The sequence below is a fragment of the Crinia signifera genome, chromosome 9, assembly GCF_055691185.1.
Source record: "Crinia signifera chromosome 9, ASM5569118v1, whole genome shotgun sequence".
Classification (NCBI taxonomy): Eukaryota; Metazoa; Chordata; class Amphibia; order Anura; family Myobatrachidae; genus Crinia; species Crinia signifera.
In genome coordinates this window covers 6,420,688-6,441,465 of record NC_139225.1, presented here as the reverse complement: position 1 = coordinate 6,441,465, position 20,778 = coordinate 6,420,688, and the positions used below count along the sequence as shown (strand labels likewise).

The following is a 20,778-nucleotide window of genomic DNA, read 5'->3' as shown; positions in this document are numbered from 1 at the left end:
CGAAAGGTTTCCACAGGTGTGGGGTATGTATAGGGTGTCGAGGAATAAAAGGGGAAGGTGCTAGCAAAATAGAAAAAGTGACCATCAACGGGAAGGAAGCCACTATCCAGGAGTTTATAACTTACCATACCAGCAACATAGTGTATATCATTAAATGCACATGTGAATTAGTATACATAGGTAGAACCTCCAGACCTTTGAAGATAAGGCTGGGGGAACACCTACGGAACATAAAAAAAGGGTGTGGAAACCCATGCATTATCCCACCACTTTAAAACAAAACATAATTGTTCCACTAACTCGATTAAAAGTTTTGCTGGGATTAAACTCATCAAAAATCATATGAGACATAAAGACACTGTATCATTATTAGCAACAAAAAGAAATGCAACTAATATATGAATATGGAACACTGATACCTGGTGGCTTAAACTCGGATTTCGAGTTAAAGTGGTTTTTATGATTTCTTTCCCCTCCTCTCTTCCTTTTATATATGATGCACCTGTCACTTTAAATTCAGAGAATTGGATCTCTATCTCTCTCTTTGCACATATTTTAGAGTGTATTTTATCTATATATGAATTACTTTTATGTATTTTAACTTATGTATTTTTTCTATATTTGATTTATAGAACTAAAGAGTTTGGGAACGATAAATAAAGGGTTGCCAAGGCAACTAAAGAAAAGTACCCTGTAGAATGGTGTTGATAGAATGTGGCAATCACGTGACCCAGATCATGCGGGCGTCACGTTATAGATCTTGTTTGGAATCCAACTTACGGGGTACAGGAAACATGGCTTCCTCCATCTTACTTAAGGGAAAATCTGCCCATACGCGGCACAGCTATATTACACCTATGTGCGGACGGACCAGCAGGAGCGGGTCACGTGACCGCCAAAAACGTCATCGCGTCAAGCGCAATGACGCGGACAATGCTGTCTTCCTCATTGGAGGAGTGATTAAACCCACGGACTTTAAATATCGCCGTCTGGAGCAAAAGACTGAACCTTTTAAAAGCCTTGAAAAAGAAATAAGGAGAAAGTTACGTTGCCCGGTGACCAGCTGCAGAGGTCCAGGACTAGCGCAGAGTCGCGCACACTGCCTATTTGAGAACTCAGTGGCCCACTGATTCTCCATACCATCCGGTAATTTGCGATTGACTTTACCTTTCCTTTATGTGATGCATTTGAAGTGGATGTCTTTCCATTAACCTGCTTTTATGAGAACTCTTTGATTACAGTTCTCCATCTTTTATGGTAATTGTGAAATCCTGTGTATGAGGATTTCTTTTTAGAACCTTGTGCATTGTATGTGAATAAATCTGTTTGCGCTATGATGTTTTTTTTTATATCTCTCATTCGCATGATACAAATTGGAGAGATTTGAATAAGGAACGTTGCACTATCAATTGGAGCCTAAAAAGATAAGAATTACTGTATTTCTTTGTGTGTAATATACATGTGGAAGGGTTGAGGCGCTAAGGTGCTGGGAGATAATCTTTCTATTTTTCACTGTATTTTGGGAGGATTGTGGAATTACCTCCAATTTATCTTACCAGCAGAATTGCTGCCCACCTGGGAGCGCACTACCTGTGATTCTGAAACCTTCTTAGAAAAATTTCATCACCACATGATTTTTTTTTTTTGTTTAAACGGTTTTTATTGAATTGTCATAAGAAAATAAACTTTCCATATACATTGCAAAGCTGTTTTACGTTGCATATTTGAGTAAATAAACTGTATTGTAATGAATAAAGCATTGTGATACAATCCATCTCGATTTATGTATCAATTTTCTCTATACAATGTTTAGTAATATTTTCTTTCTCTAGTAGTTCTCGACCTTTATTGTCTATAAACCTAACTCACATTCCAGTCCATTCTCCTTTTCAGAGTAGCCGAGGTATGATTTTTCCTCAATTACAACTTTGCAATAAAACATGGTGTCAACATATACAAAACATCCCTTTGACCCCCCCCCACTGGCGTAACTATAATACAGCAGCCCCCGCGCTGGCTTGGAGGAGCCGGGGTCTGCGGGGCGCCCTAAAAATACCTTGGTCCTGACGGTACAGTATATGCTGTTCGTGACAGGGGCAGCCGGCTGCCAGGCACCTCCCTGCTGCTGCACCACCACTTCCATGGGAGTAGCGGCCGGCGCCAGGGTCACGCTGCCTCCTCCCTGCTTCTTCCCCCTATGTCCTCATCTACCAGCGCGGCGGTGGGTTCTCCACAGTGACCGGCAGCAGCACTTCACTGCCAGCGCTGTGACGCTGTGAGAGCACCTCTGCTGCCAGGTGCCTCCCTGCTGCTGCACCCTGGAGTAGCGCCCGGAGCCTTCTTCCCCCTCTGTCCTCATCTCCCAGCGCGGCGGGGGGTTCTCCACAGTGACCTGCAGCACTTCACTGCCAGCGCCGGACGGACACCGCTGCATGGCAACACACACACTAAGGTGAACGGGGATGGGGGCAGTTATGTGCTGCGGGAGGGAAGGAATGAAATGAAACCCTGAGGCAGTCCTCTGTGCACAGAGTGGGGACTCGGCATCTTTGGGTCTGTACATAAAGCTGCAAGGGATAGAAGGAGAACCGGCAGGCTGTGCTGCTAAAACTGACTCCCCCCTCTCTCCTGCAGCCTAACCCTAAGTAGGTAAAACATTTTCATAATTAAATGTTGGGGGGGGGGGGGGGGGGCGCTAGACACTTTTTTGGCTGGGGGGCGCAAAATTTCAAGTTACGCCACTGCCCCCCCCCCCTCCCCTTAAGCTTAATACTACAAGGATCCCCCCTCTCCCACCCACCCTCTCCCACCCACATCAAAGACTCGGTGCAACTTAATTATTAGATAATGATTTAAGCAAGTACCAGGTTGTGCCTTCAAATAGCTTCATGACTTGCTTCTGCGCATCTTCCTCCAACGAGTTTATATACGTTCCCCATTTTGCATAGAATTTTTTGACCCCCTCCTCCACCAACGGGAGAGTGGCCCTCCTATCGAAATATAGCAGTTGTATCAAAGCTGTCTTTACATCCTGCAAAAAGGGAGGAGTGGCAACAGTCCAATTTCTTAGTATAACTTTTTTCGCTACTGTCACTATTATAGTTAGGATTGGGGACAGCTCTGTCTTTCGGCCATGTATACTCCAGTTGGAGAAATTTGCGCAGAGCATTGCCAGTGGATCCTTCGTAAGGCGCAAGCCACATATCGTGTTTATATAAACCATAACCTTGTCCCAGAATTTTCTGATTTTCCCACAATCCCACATATGGTGAAAAAATGTAGCGTTAGATCCCTTGCATTTGAGGCAAATACCTAACTCTCCGGGCACAAAGTATTTTCTCTGAGCCTGAGAGATGTATGCCCTATGCAATGTTTTTATGTGAACCTCTTGCATCATGGCCGAATGCAGTACCTTCAATGTTTTCTCCATATGTTTACATAATATTTCCTCCGAGGTTATCCCCGGGACATCTACCTGCTACCTGGATAACATTGCTTTCCAAACCAATTCTGGTGTGGGTGGCAAGATGTCACCATAGATGTATTTAATCTGAAAAGGTCCAGTGGCACTCAACGCAAAGACCTGTTTTATCACATCTTGTTGTTCAGTATCCCACATAGGACCTCCCTTTGATCATCACCACATGATTTTAATGATTAGCTACCACAGGCAAAGCTCACAACGGGGTTACCGGCACCACAACCTGCACCATGGATCCTTCACAGACAACACAGACACGCTGGGACCTCCTCCTCTACTCTCCAGTATTCGCTAGCTGGGCAGCGCAGGACGTATCACACAACTCCGCCCAAACGCATTAGAGCAACGATTAAAAGGTACAATAGTTAAATGAATATTATAACCTATAACATTAAATTAACCCCCCCAAAAATATGATAAAACAAGCTTTTACCGTGTTTTGTTTCCAATAGTGGTTTACAGGCAATTCAATTGTAGCCTATTTTTTTCTTTACCTGAAAAATGATCTACCTGTCTTCAGCGGAAAGCACATAGAGGGAAATTTACTAAGAATATGAATATGATTTATTTCTTTTAGCCGTATTTGCCTTAGGTAATTTCCCCCATAGGATCTGGAATAAGTTTGTGGACTGTGTTTTTATGACCGCGGATGCGAATATAGGCACTTACTGGGGATTACTTTCTACCTTTCTTCCTGTGTCTTCCCTAACATGATTTTGATCTAAAAGGGTTTATATCTGACCATTCTTTTTGAACTGTTGTGTTGTTTTATTATAGCCAACAAGCCAACCAAAATAAAGAATTACAGATGTAGTCAGCTTTGTTGCCTGCAATGTGTAAACGTGAAAACACGGAAAAATTAACCCACAGGGAAAACAATTGTCACCTTTTCATGTTCAGGGTCAGGGTAATTGCAGATTTGCTCCGGAAAAATGGATCTAATCAAAGCCTTCACTTGTACTGGGTACACATAGGTCGGGAATCGAGTGTATTCAAGTCCTATTCCGGAGTTCCACTAGCAAAATAAAGGACAGAATATTAGTAATATTTAACAAAAATATCACAATCATGAATACAATAGTGGTTCCTGTACGAGGCACTTGGATATTTACCATAAGTGGAAATAATTCAGTGTTTTCAGTACAGTGTTTGGGTGTGTGCATATGGGGTTGTGTGTGTGTGGGCATGAGGTGTGACTTGGTGGCGCACGCCTAAGATCCCGGTGCCCTAGGCAGCTGCCTAAAGCTGCCTAATGGTAGAGCCGGCCTTGATCGCGCCATGCATAGAAAGGTTGCTCCCCATTCCCACTCATATGCCCCCAATGAATAAATTATTAGGTAAATGTGTTCCCCATTTATCCATAATCTAGGATTAGCCATAGCGCATAATGATTCATTCCCCTTTTATGTAAAATCATGTACCTCAAATATATTCTTATTGTTATGAATTTTTTGTTGTTATTTCTAGATATTTTTGAAATGTGACAGTTTTATTTTTACTGTCAAAGAGTGGACTGTCGAAGTCGAGTTACATATACCCCCACAGTAGAATAGTATGGCCGCCATTTTGGTTCGCAGAGTTGCGTAAATAGTTGAGTATAGGAACCAGTATGAATAATTATGCGAACCCTGTGCGCAGCCATACTAATACACATAAATTCATATCCCCCACGCACAAATAATAAAATATAGCTATATGGTTTAAATTCGCTACACATAGTATAAAAGTTAAAATACGATTTCCCCTGGACATATTTTGCATCTGTGTGTTCCGTCTCTCATGCGCAGTGCTCCGGTGATTGTTTAAAGTGTGCAACTTGTACCAGTCAAAAGTTATGGACCAAGTACATATCTAATGTTTTACTTTGCCATGAGGACAGTACAATTGAAAGATCCAGATAAAACAGGTTGCACAGCTTGACTTCTAGACCTATGACGAAGCTCTGGACAAAGACACAGATGTGCATTCTACTGTACCAATCAAGAAGAAAAGAAACCTGACCTCTTGGTCAATGGAGAACTTTACTGTCCTCTTTTGTCTGGACCCTATATAATGTTGAACACAGCATGAGGACTTTCTCATTCTTTCATTCTATCTTCTATTTTGGACTGTACTCTGGATTGAATACAGGATACTCGGACTGAGTAGCGCAGCGTGTTGAGAGACGGTAACTGTTTCCTTTTCTGTGTATTTGTACGTGAGCCGATTGTATTAACATCTGTTTTCCCCTTTTCATTAGACATTGTTTGTGTTGTATCGTGATCTGTATAATCTGTTATTGCATTCTTATTTCTGTAATCCCCTGTTGTACGCTAGGGACTCAAATATATGGTTAAGGACTTTGTACCCTTATTCCGGAATTTACACCAAAGCCTTCTGTATTATTCGCAATAAGCGGAAGGGTTAAAGGGACATTATACCAACTGTTTTTACGTATAATTAAGTACTAAGTACTGCGAAAGGATACCGCCATCAGGGTATCGGTTTAATGTGTGTGTAATAAGGTTCGCTATTTGGCACTACGCTTTAGTTCGCCCATAGTTAGGAATAAAGGTAGTAAGTTTACGGACACTGCGCACTTCACTTATTATCCATTGGTTTGATATTAATTCGACATTAACACTGTATTGGTAGCTTTGCTGATAGTCACATGAAGAACATCTCAGGTATGGATAGTGCCCATATGCTTGTAATTTGCTGCATATGTGTTGCCTTGCACTGGAACACCACCTGGACCTGTTACATTGGCAGCTTCAACACCTTTTTTACCCTTTACTACATACAACTCAACAATCTCTTCATCTCCCAGGCTGCGGAGGTAGTTTCTGGGATTGTTCTTCTTAGTGGCTGTATAATGTACAAACACATCTGTCTTAGTGTCATCCCGATTTATGAAGCCATAGCCATAGCGTACACTAAACCAAATGACTCTCCCTTTGTGCTACCTTCAGGCTGTGGATCTGTTGCTGTTGTGGTAACTACATCAGTTTGCTACTGGACTACAGAACAAGTGTCCACACCTCTAGGCTGTCCTTCATCAACTCTCCAGTCTGTCTCTTTTCTGCACTTTTCTTGTTGTTGCATGTGATACCGCAATTGCTGCAACATTTCAGTCATTTTATAAGTCAGTTCAGCGACTTGCAATCCTATAGTAGTTTTTTTTTTTTAAGGTATTTAATCCTATAGTAGTTAATAGACAGCTCCACTTGCTGTTGTTGATGAACAATGATTTCATTTTGTTTTTGAATTCCGTTAAGGTATTCCCTTCCGATCCTCGGACATCTTCACTATACGTTGGGAGCCATGTGGCCCCAAAGTAATAGGGCAATGTAATTGGATTTATGCAGGCCATGGTTGTGCAGGTTGTTCCCCTGCAGCTTGTTTGTCCGATGACATGATGCGTTCGTTTCCTGTTCGTGTGACACCAAATGTAACACCTAGTAATATTTAGTATATAATTTCAGATAATGTTTCCAATTATCCGATCTACAGGTTCTCAGTTATATTCACAACAGTACTATAAAGTAGGATGTATTAATCTGGAACTCATCTGTGTGTATTGTTACCACTGAAAGAACTTTCGGGTTAGTTAGTTAGTTACCACAGGCAATTTTGACTAACAATACAATTAATTAATCTGTTTTACACTTCTGCTGATTAATAAATAGATGTCAGAGCAGAACCAGTCACACAATGTACTGGCCATAGTTACAAAAGAAAATAAAATCTTAACAATATACTACCTACTATACATTAATACAATAACATATAAATAACCGTATCCTTAGGGGCCCCCTAACGTAGTAAAGCAGTTCAATTGAAATGGTCTCGTTGGTGCAGTTATATGGAACTTTCAGGACCCTTGTACTATATAACAATGTTACTGAATCAGGGATCTATTTTAGGAAAATTTATCCTATACTTTCGATACTGAAGACACGGTTTCTGTTTCCGATATTGTAATTATGTAGCAAAGGGGAAACCCGACTTCGCTTCAACCCCACTTTCTGTCATACCCGGCTTACGGCAATCAATCTGGAACACACTTTTAACAATTCTCACCACCAAACGGCTGGTTGCTAATCTCCTCCATTGTACAAGAGACCCGCAGGTTGGCACACCATGCAGATCTGTCCCCTCAAGATGGCCACCACAGCACTGCTCCAACGGTTTCCTCCAAGCCCAACTGTCAGTATGGGGCTTCTATTTATAGACTTCAGTCACATGACCCTATAACTGCATTTGCTGCTGTAATGTCATCTGCACCTCTCTACACACAGTGCAGACAGATCAGAGATTGGAGAGTCCCTGCTGAAAGCCCACAGTTCAGTATAAAAGTCTTAAGGTGCCCATACACTAGTAAGATTTATCTTCAGATCTGGCTGGTTGGAACAAAAACATGGTTATGGATGAGTGACAGTTTGTCAGTTTTCCAGCATTTCCAAGCAAATGGTCAACTGCCATTTGCTCTCATCCATAACCATGTTTTTGTTCCAACCAGCCAGATCTGCAGATAAATCTGCGTGTGTATGGCCACCTTAACAGTATTACAATTTATCAGCATAGGGATTACTGCGAGCGCTCCCGAAAAAGGGGGCGTGTCCTCCAAAAAGGGGCATGGCCTTGTGGGATGACGCGTCCTCCGGCCGCGCCCCGTCTGTTCTTGTCAGGCTGGGGGGACTACCAACTGCCCCCCCCCCGCGCGGGACAATGGCGGCCCCGGGGAGGACACGGGAACGTTGCTGAATACCGGGACGTTCCCACGGTAAGCGGGACAGTTGGGAGGTATGCTATGGGGTACTACATTAATAATGTAAATAAAGAAAAGTAATAAACAAACCGCGTGCATAATGGAACGATAATCATATATATATATATATTTATAAACACATTATATTACTTTAACAATGTATATAATTTGAATCAACAGGACTCGACCTGATATAATCTTGTCCTTCAGTATATCTCAATTTTTACCTTATGTTCGGTTAGAGTTCAACATAAAACAACCTTGACAGGTTTAAACTCTCGGAAAATATTTCTAAAACATTATGAAATGATATCGCTCCTCACAGATAAACGCTCTGGAATATATACAGGTGGTTGTGTTTCCAAGCTGATGCAGTGACAGCAGTGTGCAAAGGGGAGGCATTTACATGGGCACAACCCACTACTGTACATATCAGTGATATAAATACACATTATAAAAAGCAGACAGGTCAGGCGTTCTCCGGAGTCACAACTGTGAGTATTCCGTTGTGTTTTTGTCACGTGTGTTATTATGATTAGTATATTAGGGATAGTTATTTTCTCCACAAACGTGGATCTTAAAAATGACGGTTTAAATTATAATTAAGTAATATATTATTTATATAATATTTTTTTTCCCCTGTGTGCAGAGAAATGTGGTCTGCACACCATTAATGTAAATGTGCATTGGTTGTGTTATATCTATCACCGTCCTACTGTGCACACTCATTTCTTGCTTAGGATTTCCAAATAGCATTGGATGGTCCTCGAGCCTCCGTAAGCCATGCAGCGGGAATGGGATCAGCAACTAGGTGGAAAAGCATTAGGTTAACACCACTAGGTCGACATGCATGACGGTCGACATGGCTGAATGTTGACATGCGGGAAGGTCGACATGACTGAAGGTCGACATGGGTTAGGTCAACGGTCAAAATGTCGACATGGGGTTTTTCACTTTTTTTGTCCTGAATTTAGACACAGTTGACATGGATCAAATGCGGTCCTTTTACATGCAATGTATCGCATGCAACCCCACCCCCCCGCTGCCAGGAGGGGGGCCGCGTCGGAGGTGGATCGGGCAGGAGGCAGGTCCGCCCTCCAGCTCAGGTCAGAACCACACCGGATTGCACATTGGACTGAGGGGAACATCAAACATGTCCGTGATTAATTAGGTGAAATTGGCCCTAATCGTACTAGTGTTTGGGCACCTTTAGTTGCACCAGGAGACTGTACTGATTAATATGTATATTGCTGGTGACATGGATTGCAAATGTGAGAATTCGTAGTGGTCTGCGAGGAGAAAGCCGCCACCCGGACAGAAAGAGGAAACACCCACTGCTAAACTAAGAGACAATTGCGAATTCATAAGCAAATCCCAAAGCACAAACAGTTTTTGACATCTGAGCAATTGTGAATTGTTCCGAGGGTCCACTAACCTATGACATATGGCTGACGTCACAGACCCTCCTCAAAAACGTCAGGGCATGCCTGCGTTTTTTATGATATAGCCCCCCCCCCCCTTTGCATTTAAGATCCATATGTTCTTGTACATATTCAGAAACTCAGTAGCACGCAATCTGCTATTCCAGGATTTTGGAACATGGCACTTTGAGTCTGATTCACACCTGCTCGCTAGGCATGTTTGCCCCCTGCTGCTGCCCCTTCCCGTCCCTCTTTGAGCAAACAGCTTGGCTAGTGTTCGCTCCCAGGGTTTGCTTATGTGCATATTTGAGCATGCGAAGACCCCGAACATCTGGGAAGGGGCTGAATTTGGACCCGACTGAACTGGTCTGAATCTAACCCTTTGTGACTGTTAGTTTGGTTTGTAGTATTACCTAGTTTTTCTGTATGCAAATATTATTTCTAAATTTTGTCCAATAGAATTCTTATGTTTTTGTGTGTGTGTGTATTTTATACAATATCTCAATTACTGGTAAATTGATTTAATGGGCATGTTGGTGGGCATAATGTGTAATGGGCATGAGGCATAATGTGTAATGGGCATGACGGTGGTGGGCATAATGTAAAATGGGCATGACAGTGGCAGTCATAATGTGTAATGTGCATGAGGCATAATGTGTAATGGGAATGAGGGTGTGCAGCATAATGTGTAATGAGCATGACAGTGGTGGGCATAATGTGTAATGGTCATGACGGTGTGAGGCATAATGTGTAATAAGCATGACAGTGGCAGGCATAATGTGTAATGGGCATGAGGATGTGAGGCATAATGTGTAATAGGAATGAGGGTGTGAGGCATAATGTGTAATGAGCATGATGGTAGTTGGCATAATGTGTAATGGGCATGAAGGTGTGAAGCATAATGTGTAATGGGCATGACGGTGTTGGGTATAATGTGTAAGGGCCATGATGGTTTGAGGCCTAATGTGTAATGGGCATGACAGTGGTGGGCATAATGTGTAATGGGCATGAGGGTGTAAGGCATAATGTGTAATGGGCATGAAGGTGTGAGGCATAATGTGTAATGGGCATGATGGTGTTGGGCCTAATGTGTAATGGCCATGACGGTGTGAGGCATAATGTGTAATGGGCATGACAGTGGTGGGCATAATGTGTAATGGGCATGATGGTGGTGGACATAATGTGTAATGGGCATGATGGTGTGAAACATAATGTGTAATGGGCATGAGGGTGTGAGGCATAATGTGTAATGGGCATGATGGTGGGGGGCATAATGTGTAATGGGAATGACGGTGGTGGGCATAATGTGTAATGGGCATGACAGTGGCAGGAATAATGTGTAATGGGCATGACAGTGTGAGGCCTAATGTGTAATGGGCATGACAGTGGTGGGCATAATGAGTAATGGGCATGACAGTGGTGGGCATAATGTGTAATGGGCATGATGGTGGGGGGCATAATGTGTAATGGGCATGATGGTGGGGGGCATAATATGTAATGGGCATGACAGTGGCAGGAATAATGTGTAATGGGCATGACAGTGGTGGGCATAATGTGTAATGGGCATGACAGTGGCAGGAATAATGTGTAATGGGAATGACAGTGGTGGGCATAATGTGTAATGGGCATGACAGTGTGAGGCATAATGTGTAATGGGCATGACAGTGTGTGACAAATATTCGAATGAACATCAAGACGTGTGGCATAATGTCTAATGAGCATCATTGAGGCCTCACACCTCTTTGGAGTTGGCCGCCATAGGTACATGCAAATTCTTTCTATTTATATCTACAATTTGTGTGTGTCTGTGTGTGTTTGTGGGGGGGGGGGGGGGGGGGGGGGGAGAGAGAAGAGTGTCATATTTTTACTATTCGCACTGGGAGCCAAATTGCCCCCCCCCCCCCCCCAAAAAAAAAGCAGCCCTGTTTATATTAGCACATTTTTTTGGCAGGGGGGAGCTACATTTCTAGTTATGCCACTGTGTGTATCCGCTGACTGCATACCAGTATCTAGGTGCTTCCCCGATGCATCATGTTACATATAAGACACGTTTTCTGCAAAAGAAGCCGCCCAACGCTAGGAAAGTCCCAGAGGACCTGGAGCGCCGCGAGGAGCAGCAAATATGTATACAGACACATCTGTATTGTCACAAGAATATGCGCTATATATTATATCTGGACTGTATAACCCTGGTGCCCTCTGGCCGGGGAGAGGTCTTCCGCTAGTCAGCATTGCTGCGGGAGCCAGGATACGGTAGCGTTGGGCTCACAGCAATCATTTCAGTCAACTCCGTGAGAGCCAAAGAAAAAGCTCCCGGTCACGTGACAAATAAGTGATGCCGAGTGACACAATGCAAATGTAGGCACGGTCTCATATATTGTATATAACAGTTCCCAAACATGGAGCCTAATTCAGATCTGATCGCAGGACAAATTTGTTCTCAAAATGGACAAAACCATCTGCATGGCAGGTGGGGCAGATGTAACATGTGCAGGGAGAGTTAGATTTGGGTGCGTTATTTTGTTTCTGTGCAGGGTAAATTCTGACTGCTTTATTCTTACACTGCAGGTTAGATTTCAGTTTGAACACACCCCACCCAAATCTAACCAGGAATCTCACCAGTTGTCTCTGTAGCATTCGGTAGGCTTTCCTTCTGCGTAGTTTGTCATTCTTCATCCTGGCTGCTATTTCCAGAATTGATGTCACCCACTGTGGGACGCTGATCATAACAAAGAAAGAAATACCAATACTGTAATCGGCGATTCTCATCAGTGACACCCACTCCTATAAAACCGATATGACATCACCAAACTAATCCACATTTTGGTTTAAAATGCCAACATTCATTTGCAGCAAATGTCCGTAGCAAAGCAATTAAAGAGTATAAGCATGTATGTAGTGTTCAAATTGATTAAATAGATTAGGTTACGGGTCATTGATAATCAGTTTTTTACAATTAGGGGTCCTTCTACTTCTTCTACTATAAGGGTGCACTTCTGCGTCGCAAAATGACATGTGCCCTATGTACAGCGCTGCCAACCACTTGTGGCGCCTTATAAATAAAATGTAATAGTAATAATATTGGGGCAGATGTATCAATAATCTTTTAACGTTTGTTAAATAACGAGTCCCGCTTCTCCTGCATAACGAGGAGAAGCGGGCACTCGTTATGGGGAGATGTATTAACATCCCCCAAGCCGATAAGGAGAGCCGTTATGCCCAGCGTTAACGGCTCTCCTTATCGGCTCCCTCGCCGCCCCGCACATGCGCACTCGCCGTCGCCCCCCCTGCCCGGCTTACTGGGCATGCGCGAGATCTCGCAAAAAACACGAGATCTCCAGCGCAGCCCTAGCCAGAAGCAGGGCTAGCGTTGTCCCCACAGTGGGGGATAGGACAACGTTAGCCCTGAGCTGGCGAAGCGACCGGGGCGAATTAACGCCTTGAAGGCTGTTAATACATCGCCCCGGCCGTTAATCCCTGGGGGGGATTGCAGGGACAGCCCCGCCGAGCGTAACTCGGCGGGCTGTCACTAGCGCACGTTAGTGCGCTAGTAATACATTAGGGTCAGACGTAATCCCCCCTAGTTAACCAGCGTTAAGTGCATTTTGCACTTAACGCTGGTTAATACATACTGCCCCAATAATACTAGATTGCATCGCATCTAGTTCAGATCACACGCTGTTGTAGCGTATTGCATTCAATCCGATGCAATCTAGTACAAAACGCGCATAGAACATATTGCACCATGTACGGGCACCTTTAGTATGGATTTAATACAATACTACCAGTGCATCACAAACAATTGGCATCTCTGTCACATCATCTAAAACTTGTGGGCACTAATTCAGCACGGATCGCTTGGATTAGAGAAAAAAAACAGTTGGCTGCAATCAAAAAGTCGCCGCCAATAAAGAAAGATTCCCTTGCAACAAGTTTGCAAATGCATCGCAAGCAGAGATCCATTCACAAGAAACGGAAACATTGAAGCGTACTTTCCATCTGAGTGAGTATAAAAGGCTGCCACTAACCTGCTAAAGGACCAGGCTGGAAGTGGTCATCGCCTACATCAGAGACCATGCACGCCTGCATTTACACAAACACACTCCGAAAATGCCACGCTTCCACCCCTGGCTGGCTTCCTGTCAATCAAACTGCGTCAGCTTTGTGTTCTCATATTCATTCACAATTTTCATTAGCGCATGCACCAATGCGAATGTGGCACGTGTGCAGTCGTTTGATTATTAACCACAATGTGATGTCGCTAAGAAGCGAACTAGGCTGAATTAGGCCCTTTGTGTCGCTGTTCTACTGTATGATCCCAAAACAGCAACAATAATATATATATATATATATATATATATATATACACACACACACTTGTAAAGTAATGAATGGAGGAGCGCACAATCAGTAAACAATAAATGCTATAAATGCTATTTTTACGGCAATATTTAGCTCACATACATATAAATTGGCTGCGGTGAGTGTATTCTTATATTCTTTCAAAATCACCGCCAATTATAATGGATGACATCAGAACTGATTATTTACAGGTATTATACACATCACGTATTTATTGTCTTACATTTTACTTCACTAAGCTTTGCATTAACTGCTTTCAATAATTTGTCCTGAATAAGAATATATTCTGCATTCATTTACTCTGTGCACTATATAATAAAGCACTGGTATAGGAACTACAAGTCTCATAAATCTGATCTGTTCTGACTTTACTGCAATAAACCTAGAAAACTCACCCAAAGTTCTGGCACTCCTGGTAAATTCTCTCTTCCATCAGCCAAGGACCAGGGACTGGAGTCAGTGTGATCCAGGGACTGTAGGCAGTGTGACTCAGGGACTGTAGGCAGTGTGATCCAGGGACTGTAGGCAGTGTGACCCAGGGACTGTAGGCAGTGTGACCCAGGGACTGTAGGCAGTGTGACCCAGGGACTGTAGGCAGTGTGACCCAGGGACTGTAGGCAGTGTGACCCAGGGACTGTAGGCAGTGTGATCCAGGGACTGTAGGCAGTGAGATCCAGAGATTGTAGTAGGCAGTGTGAACTTCCTGTTCTCTGGGTGACCTCATGTCATACAGTTCACACAGTATCTTCCCAAAATCTTAACTCTATCAATGCTCAGCCCAACCTGCAGCTAATGAGAGCTTGAGCATGAGCCAGAGATTCCTCAACTGTAACTATACCATATTATATATATATATATATATATATTACAGGCTTCTTAGCTTGTGTGTAAGGACATTACATTTACATAGGAAGTGTGAAATAGTATTGTTTTACGGTCCATATAGACTGGGCGATTATGCCCAGGGTGTATGGACAGCGACATTAGGTCGACCACTATTGGTCGACAGTAAAAAGTCGACACATTAAAAATCAACATGCATTGGGTTGATATGTCAAAATGTCGACACAAGCGAAATGTTGACTTGAAAAAAGGTGGACACGGGCAAAAGCCGACACGGTTTTTGCCATGATTTTTTATTAAGACCGACTTGTTCATAAGTGACCGACCCAGTGGGCGTAGAGGGAGAAATAAATAGTGTACTGAGCGCACTGTGCCCGAAGCGCGGCGAGCGTAACGGTACACCTATACGAGGTTCATGTTGACAGATGTCGACATATACACCAAAAAAGTTAAGAACTCATCAAACCTTTTCCCGTGTAAACTGTATTTCATGATCAACGTTTTGTTTGTGTCCACCTTTTGACCATGTCTAAATAATGCGCGTCGACCTTTCTGATGTCTCGACCTTCTGACTGTCGAACTAAACACTGTTGCTCTAACAACCCATGCCCCAAGGACAGACAACCGTGTGTGAGAATTCATCCCAATATTGGCAGCATCCGCAATACACAAGCATATGCAGGGCAGCCGAGAGGTATGCTGGGCCCCAGTAAAACAATAAGACAATAACACTCCCCCCTGGACTTTAGACAGTTTTTTTGTCCCCCGCCCCCTAAACATTTTGGGGGCATGGCCTAATCGCGGTAGGTGGCCACGCCTCCCACAATTAGGCCACGCCCCACATTTTTCCTGGGCTCGTCATACCTCTTGGCTCTCCTGGTCGCCGGCCCGCTCATGGATCAGTGTGGGCGGGGGCTTGGGGCAGCGGGCATGGATCAAGCACATGGGAACGCCCAGCATTTCATTGTTGTCCCCATGAAAACACTGTGTGTTCCCATGGGTATGTGCCAGGGGTGGGCAGATGACATCACATGACATCAGCCACCCTCCCTGTCTTTGCCCCCCTCCCCATAAACACCCAATATTATTTGTTTATCCTTATTTTTACACAGACTATCAACCGGACACCTACCACGCAGGGGTACTGGGGAAAGCCATGGTCTTGGGTGGCCTGTGGGGGGACCCCACTACTGCTGTGACCTATGCCAGGGCTGACAGTCACTAGGTCAGTGGTAGCCAACTCCAGTCCTCGAGAGCTACCAACAGTTCACATTTTCCAGACAACCCAGCTGCTGCACAGGTGCACTCATTACTCACTGACACATTATAAATGACCCAGAGGTGGAGCTAATTACTTCACTTGTGATTCTGTGTGGAGATCTAGAAAACATGCACTGTAGGTAGCTCTCGAGGACTGGAGTTGGCTAACCCAGCACTAGGTAATGCTTTGTCTGGGTGAGCATGTATAAAAAGTGGCCCCTGGCTGTGTGGCATTGCACTGATAACTGATTTTTTTTTTTGTCCCCCTGTATTTCTGGAACCAGGACTGGCCCAAGAGCTGGTTTTGTAAATACAGGGAATCCCCCCCCCCCTTATTTCTGCAACCAGGACCAGCTCAAAGAGCCCGGGGCTAGTAATGCTCGTGGGTGGGACACCATGCAGTTTAAATTAAAAAAAAAATATAACCAAAAAATGCAATTTCGCGGTGCAAAAACATTGCATATTCCTGCAACCAATTTGAAAAAATCGCACCCTATTACATGTGCGACTTTCAGTCGGAAATCACACATTTGACATTTGTGATGTGGTGGTTTTATTTTACAAAACAAAATAGCATCCTGCATACCTCCCAACATGACCCTCTCCAGGAGGGACAGATTGCTCTGTTTCTGGACTTCCCTCTGAATGAATAACTGCCATCACCTGTGTTGTAAAACACCTGTCTTATCAATTACCCTGTTTGGCACAGATGATGCCAATCATACAGTCAGAGGGAAGTCCAGGAGCAGAGCATTGTGTCCCTCCTGGAGAGGGTCATGTTGGGAAGTATGAACCTGTGACATTTGTCCAGGCTCGGACTGGCCCACAAGGGAATAGGGGAAAGCCCCGTGGGCCCCACTCCTTTTACAAAATATGTATTCATCAAGGGTAACAGATCCTTCACTTTCTACTAAAACTATGTGATGGCTGGCCACACCCCCAATGAAGCCTGGCCACACCCTTATTTATCGGCCCCTAACACTGCATTCCCCCGGTGGGCCCTTCATGCCCCAGTCCAAAACTGCATTTGTCCCCTGGTCCCCTGTACATGGTTTTAGCTCATTTCATGTTCTTGTGAGAAGCTTCCATTGATGTACAGTACAGTGCGCGTTGTAGCATGCAGCATTATCCTGTTTGTAGCCATTACAATTTGTATGTCAGGTCTATGGAAGACAACTGTGTTGTATTTCTCTACGAACGGTAAGTTCACAGGAATATTGGCTCCCAGGTCCAATTAATATAGTGGCAGTTGTGGTAGGACAAAATGAAATGGGAAAGGGGGGGGTTTGAGGTGGGCGATTTTCCAAAATTGGACTAGCTAAAGCCTCAAATGCAATTTCAACCCTACAAATTTATGTCTTGAACTGAACAGTCCCAATGCTTTGTATTTCAGCATTTGGGAGATTAGGCTTCAGAGATGTTCCAACTTGTTCTCATCGGGGTCCTTTACTTTGCGGTGTGCTGCCATGGAGCAGGTAGGGGGCACGCTGGCTGTTGTGCACAACCTTGTTTTCATCAAACCCCACGGTTCATGATCTATACCTGTACCATAGTAACCTCCCCTCCTGCATTCTGCAGGAGACTCCCTGACATAGCAGTAATCTCCCTAGCTCCCTCATTAGTCTACCAATCTCCCTCATGTCACCTAGCCCACATTACACTGTTACATCGGTACTCTTTACTTAGAAGGGCGCCCATCATGGCCATCTCGGGCATTGAATGCACTAAAAAATCGGGTGCGATGCGACCGACGAGATGCCCGAGATTTCCCATAGGAAACAATGTTAAATGTCTCAATTGACCCGATTTTCCTGTTCAATGCCTCAATTGACCCAATTTTTCCATAGGAAACAATGTTAAATGGGCCACAGAGGCCAAATAGGCACCCTGAAGTGTATAAAACCCACCCAAATTGTTAACGCCACCCCACGATCAACGTCAACTCGAAGCGTGGCGAGCGCAGCGAGCCCGCGAGGGGCGGCGGTACGCGTCCTACGACCTTTTCATACCCCCACTATCCACGTCGGCGTGGAGTTGAGAATAGAAAGTGTGGCGAGCGCAGCGAGCCACCGAGCCCGAAGCGTGGCGAGCGCAGCGCGCCCCGCGAGGGGACGCAGATACCTTCACAGGTATCCGCGTCCCCTCGCGGGCTTCACAGCTGTCCGCGTCCCCTCGCGGGGCTCGCTGCGCTCGCCACGCTTCGGGCTCGGTGGCTCGCTGCGCTCGCCACACTTTCTATTCTCAACTCCACGCCGACGTGGATAGTGGGGGTATGAAAAGTTCGTAGGACGCGTACCGACGCCCCTCGCGGGCTCGCTGCGCTCGCCACGCTTCGGGTTGGCGTTGATCGTGGGGTGGCGTTAACAATTCGGGTGGCCATTATACACTTCAGGGTGCCTATTTGGCCTCTGTGGCCCATTTAACATTGTTTCCTATGGAAAAATCGGGTCAATTGAGGCATTGAACAGGAAAATTGGGTCAATTGAGACATTTAACATTGTTCTCTATGAGAAATCGCGGGCATCTCGTCGGTTGCATCGCACCCGATTTTTTAGTGCATTCAATGCCCGAGATTTTTTACTAACGATGCCCACGATCAAAATCGTGGGCGCCGTTCTAAGTAAAGAGTACCGTTACATCATAGTTACCTCCCCCCTGCATTCTGCAGGAGACTCCCTGACATAGCAGCAATCTCCCTCTCTCCCTCATTAGTCTAGCAATCTCCCTCATGTCACCTAGCCCAAATTACACTGTTACATAATAGTTACCTACCCTCCTGCAGTCTGCAGGAGACTCCCTGACATAGCAGCAATATCCCTCTCTCCCTCATTAGTCTAGAAATCTCCCTCATGTCACCGAGCTCACATTACACTGTTATATCATAGTTACCTCCCCTCCTGCATTCTGCAGGAGACTCCCTGACATAGCAGCAATCTCCCTCATTAGTCTAGCAATCTCCCTCATGTCACCTAGCCCACATTACACTGTTACACCATAGTTACCTCCCCTCCTGCATTCTGCAGGAGACTCCCTGACATAGCAGTAATCTCCCTCGCTCCCTCATTAGTCTACCAATCTCCCTCATGTCACCTAGCGCATATTACACTGTTACATCATAGTTACCTCCCCTCCTGCAATCTGCAGGAGACTCCCTGACATAGCAGCAATCTCCCTCTCTCCCTCATTAGTCTAGAAATCTCCCTCATGTCACCGAGCTCACATTACACTGTTACATCATAGTTACCTCCCCTCCTGCATTCTGCAGGAGACTCCCTGACATAGCAGCAATCTCCCTCATTAGTCTAGCAATCTCCCTCATGTCACCTAGCCCACATTACACTGTTACACCATAGTTACCTTACTTCCTGCATTCTGCAGGAGACTCCCTGACATAGCAGTAATCTCCCTCGCTCCCTCATTAGTCTACCAATCTCCCTCATGTCACCTAGCGCACATTACACTGTTACATCATGGTTACCTCCCCTCCTGCATTCTGCAGGAGACTCCCTGACATAGCAGCAATCTCCCTCTCTCCCTCATTAGTCTAGCAATCTCCCTCATGTCACCTAGCCCACATTACACTGTTACATAATAGTTACCTCCCCTCCTGCATTCTGCAGGAGACTCCCTGACATAGCAGCAATCTCCCTCATTAGTCTAGCAATCTCCCTCATGTCACCTAGCCCACATTACACTGTTACACCATAGTTACCTCCCCTCCTGCATTCTGCAGGAGACTCCCTGACATAGCAGTAATCTCCCTCGCTCCCTCATTAGTCTACCAATCTCCCTCATGTCACCTAGCGCACATTACACTGTTACATCATGGTTACCTCCCCTCCTGCATTCTGCAGGAGACTCACTGACATAGCAGCAATCTCCCTCTCTCCATCATTAGTCTAGTAATCTCCCTCATGTCACCTAGCCCACATTACACTGTTACACCATAGTTACCTCCCCCACTTGCATTCTGCAGGAGACTCCCTGACATAGCAGCAATCTCCCTCGCTCCCTCATTAGTCTAGCAATCTCCCTCATGTCACCTAGCCCACATTACACTGTTACATAATAGTTACCTACCCTCCTGCATTCTGCAGGAGACTCCCTGACATAGCAGCAATCTCCCTCTCTCCCTCATTAGTCTAGAAATCTCCCTCATGTCACCGAGCTCACATTACACTGTTATATCATAGTTACCTCCCCTCCTGCATTTTGCAGGAGACTCCCTGACATAGCAGCAATCTCCCTCATTAGTCTAGCAATCTCCCTCATGTCACCTAGCCCACATTACACTGTTACACCATAGTTAACTCCCCTCCTGCATTCTGCAGGAGACTCCCTGACATAGTAGTAATCTCCCTCGCTCCCTCATTAGTCTACCAATCTCCCTCATGTCACCTAGCGCACATTACACTGTTACATCATAGTTACCTCCCCTCCTGCATTCTGCAGGAGACTCCCTGACATAGCAGCAATCTCCCTCTCTCCCTCATTAGTCTAGAAATCTCCCTCATGTCACCGAGCTCACATTACACTGTTATATCATAGTTACCTCCCCTCCTGCATTCTGCAGGAGACTCCCTGACATAGCAGCAATCTCCCTCATTAGTCTAGCAATCTCCCTCATGTCACCTAGCCCACATTACACTGTTACACCATAG

The 20,778-nt window shown here is 44.9% G+C and overlaps 1 protein-coding gene across 4 annotated transcripts in view; it reads right to left on the bottom strand.

Annotated features, from left to right (window-relative positions):
• Positions 1–20,778, bottom strand: part of LOC146036487 (uncharacterized) — a 45,823-nt gene that overhangs the window by 5,057 nt on the left and 19,988 nt on the right. The window contains exons 1-3 of one of the 4 annotated variants that reach the window (XM_083160475.1): positions 14,410–14,536; positions 12,272–12,371; positions 4,368–4,496 (exon numbers count right to left, since the gene is read on the bottom strand). In XM_083160475.1, the coding sequence (XP_083016601.1) occupies positions 4,368–4,496; positions 12,272–12,371; positions 14,410–14,447 (267 nt within the window). In that variant the 5' untranslated portion in view covers positions 14,448–14,536. Of the gene's footprint in view, positions 1–4,367; positions 4,497–7,527; positions 7,663–12,271; positions 12,372–14,409; positions 14,537–20,778 lie in introns of those variants that run through there. The other 3 variants (XR_014460823.1, XR_014460824.1, XM_083160476.1) reach the window with 3 other exon arrangements.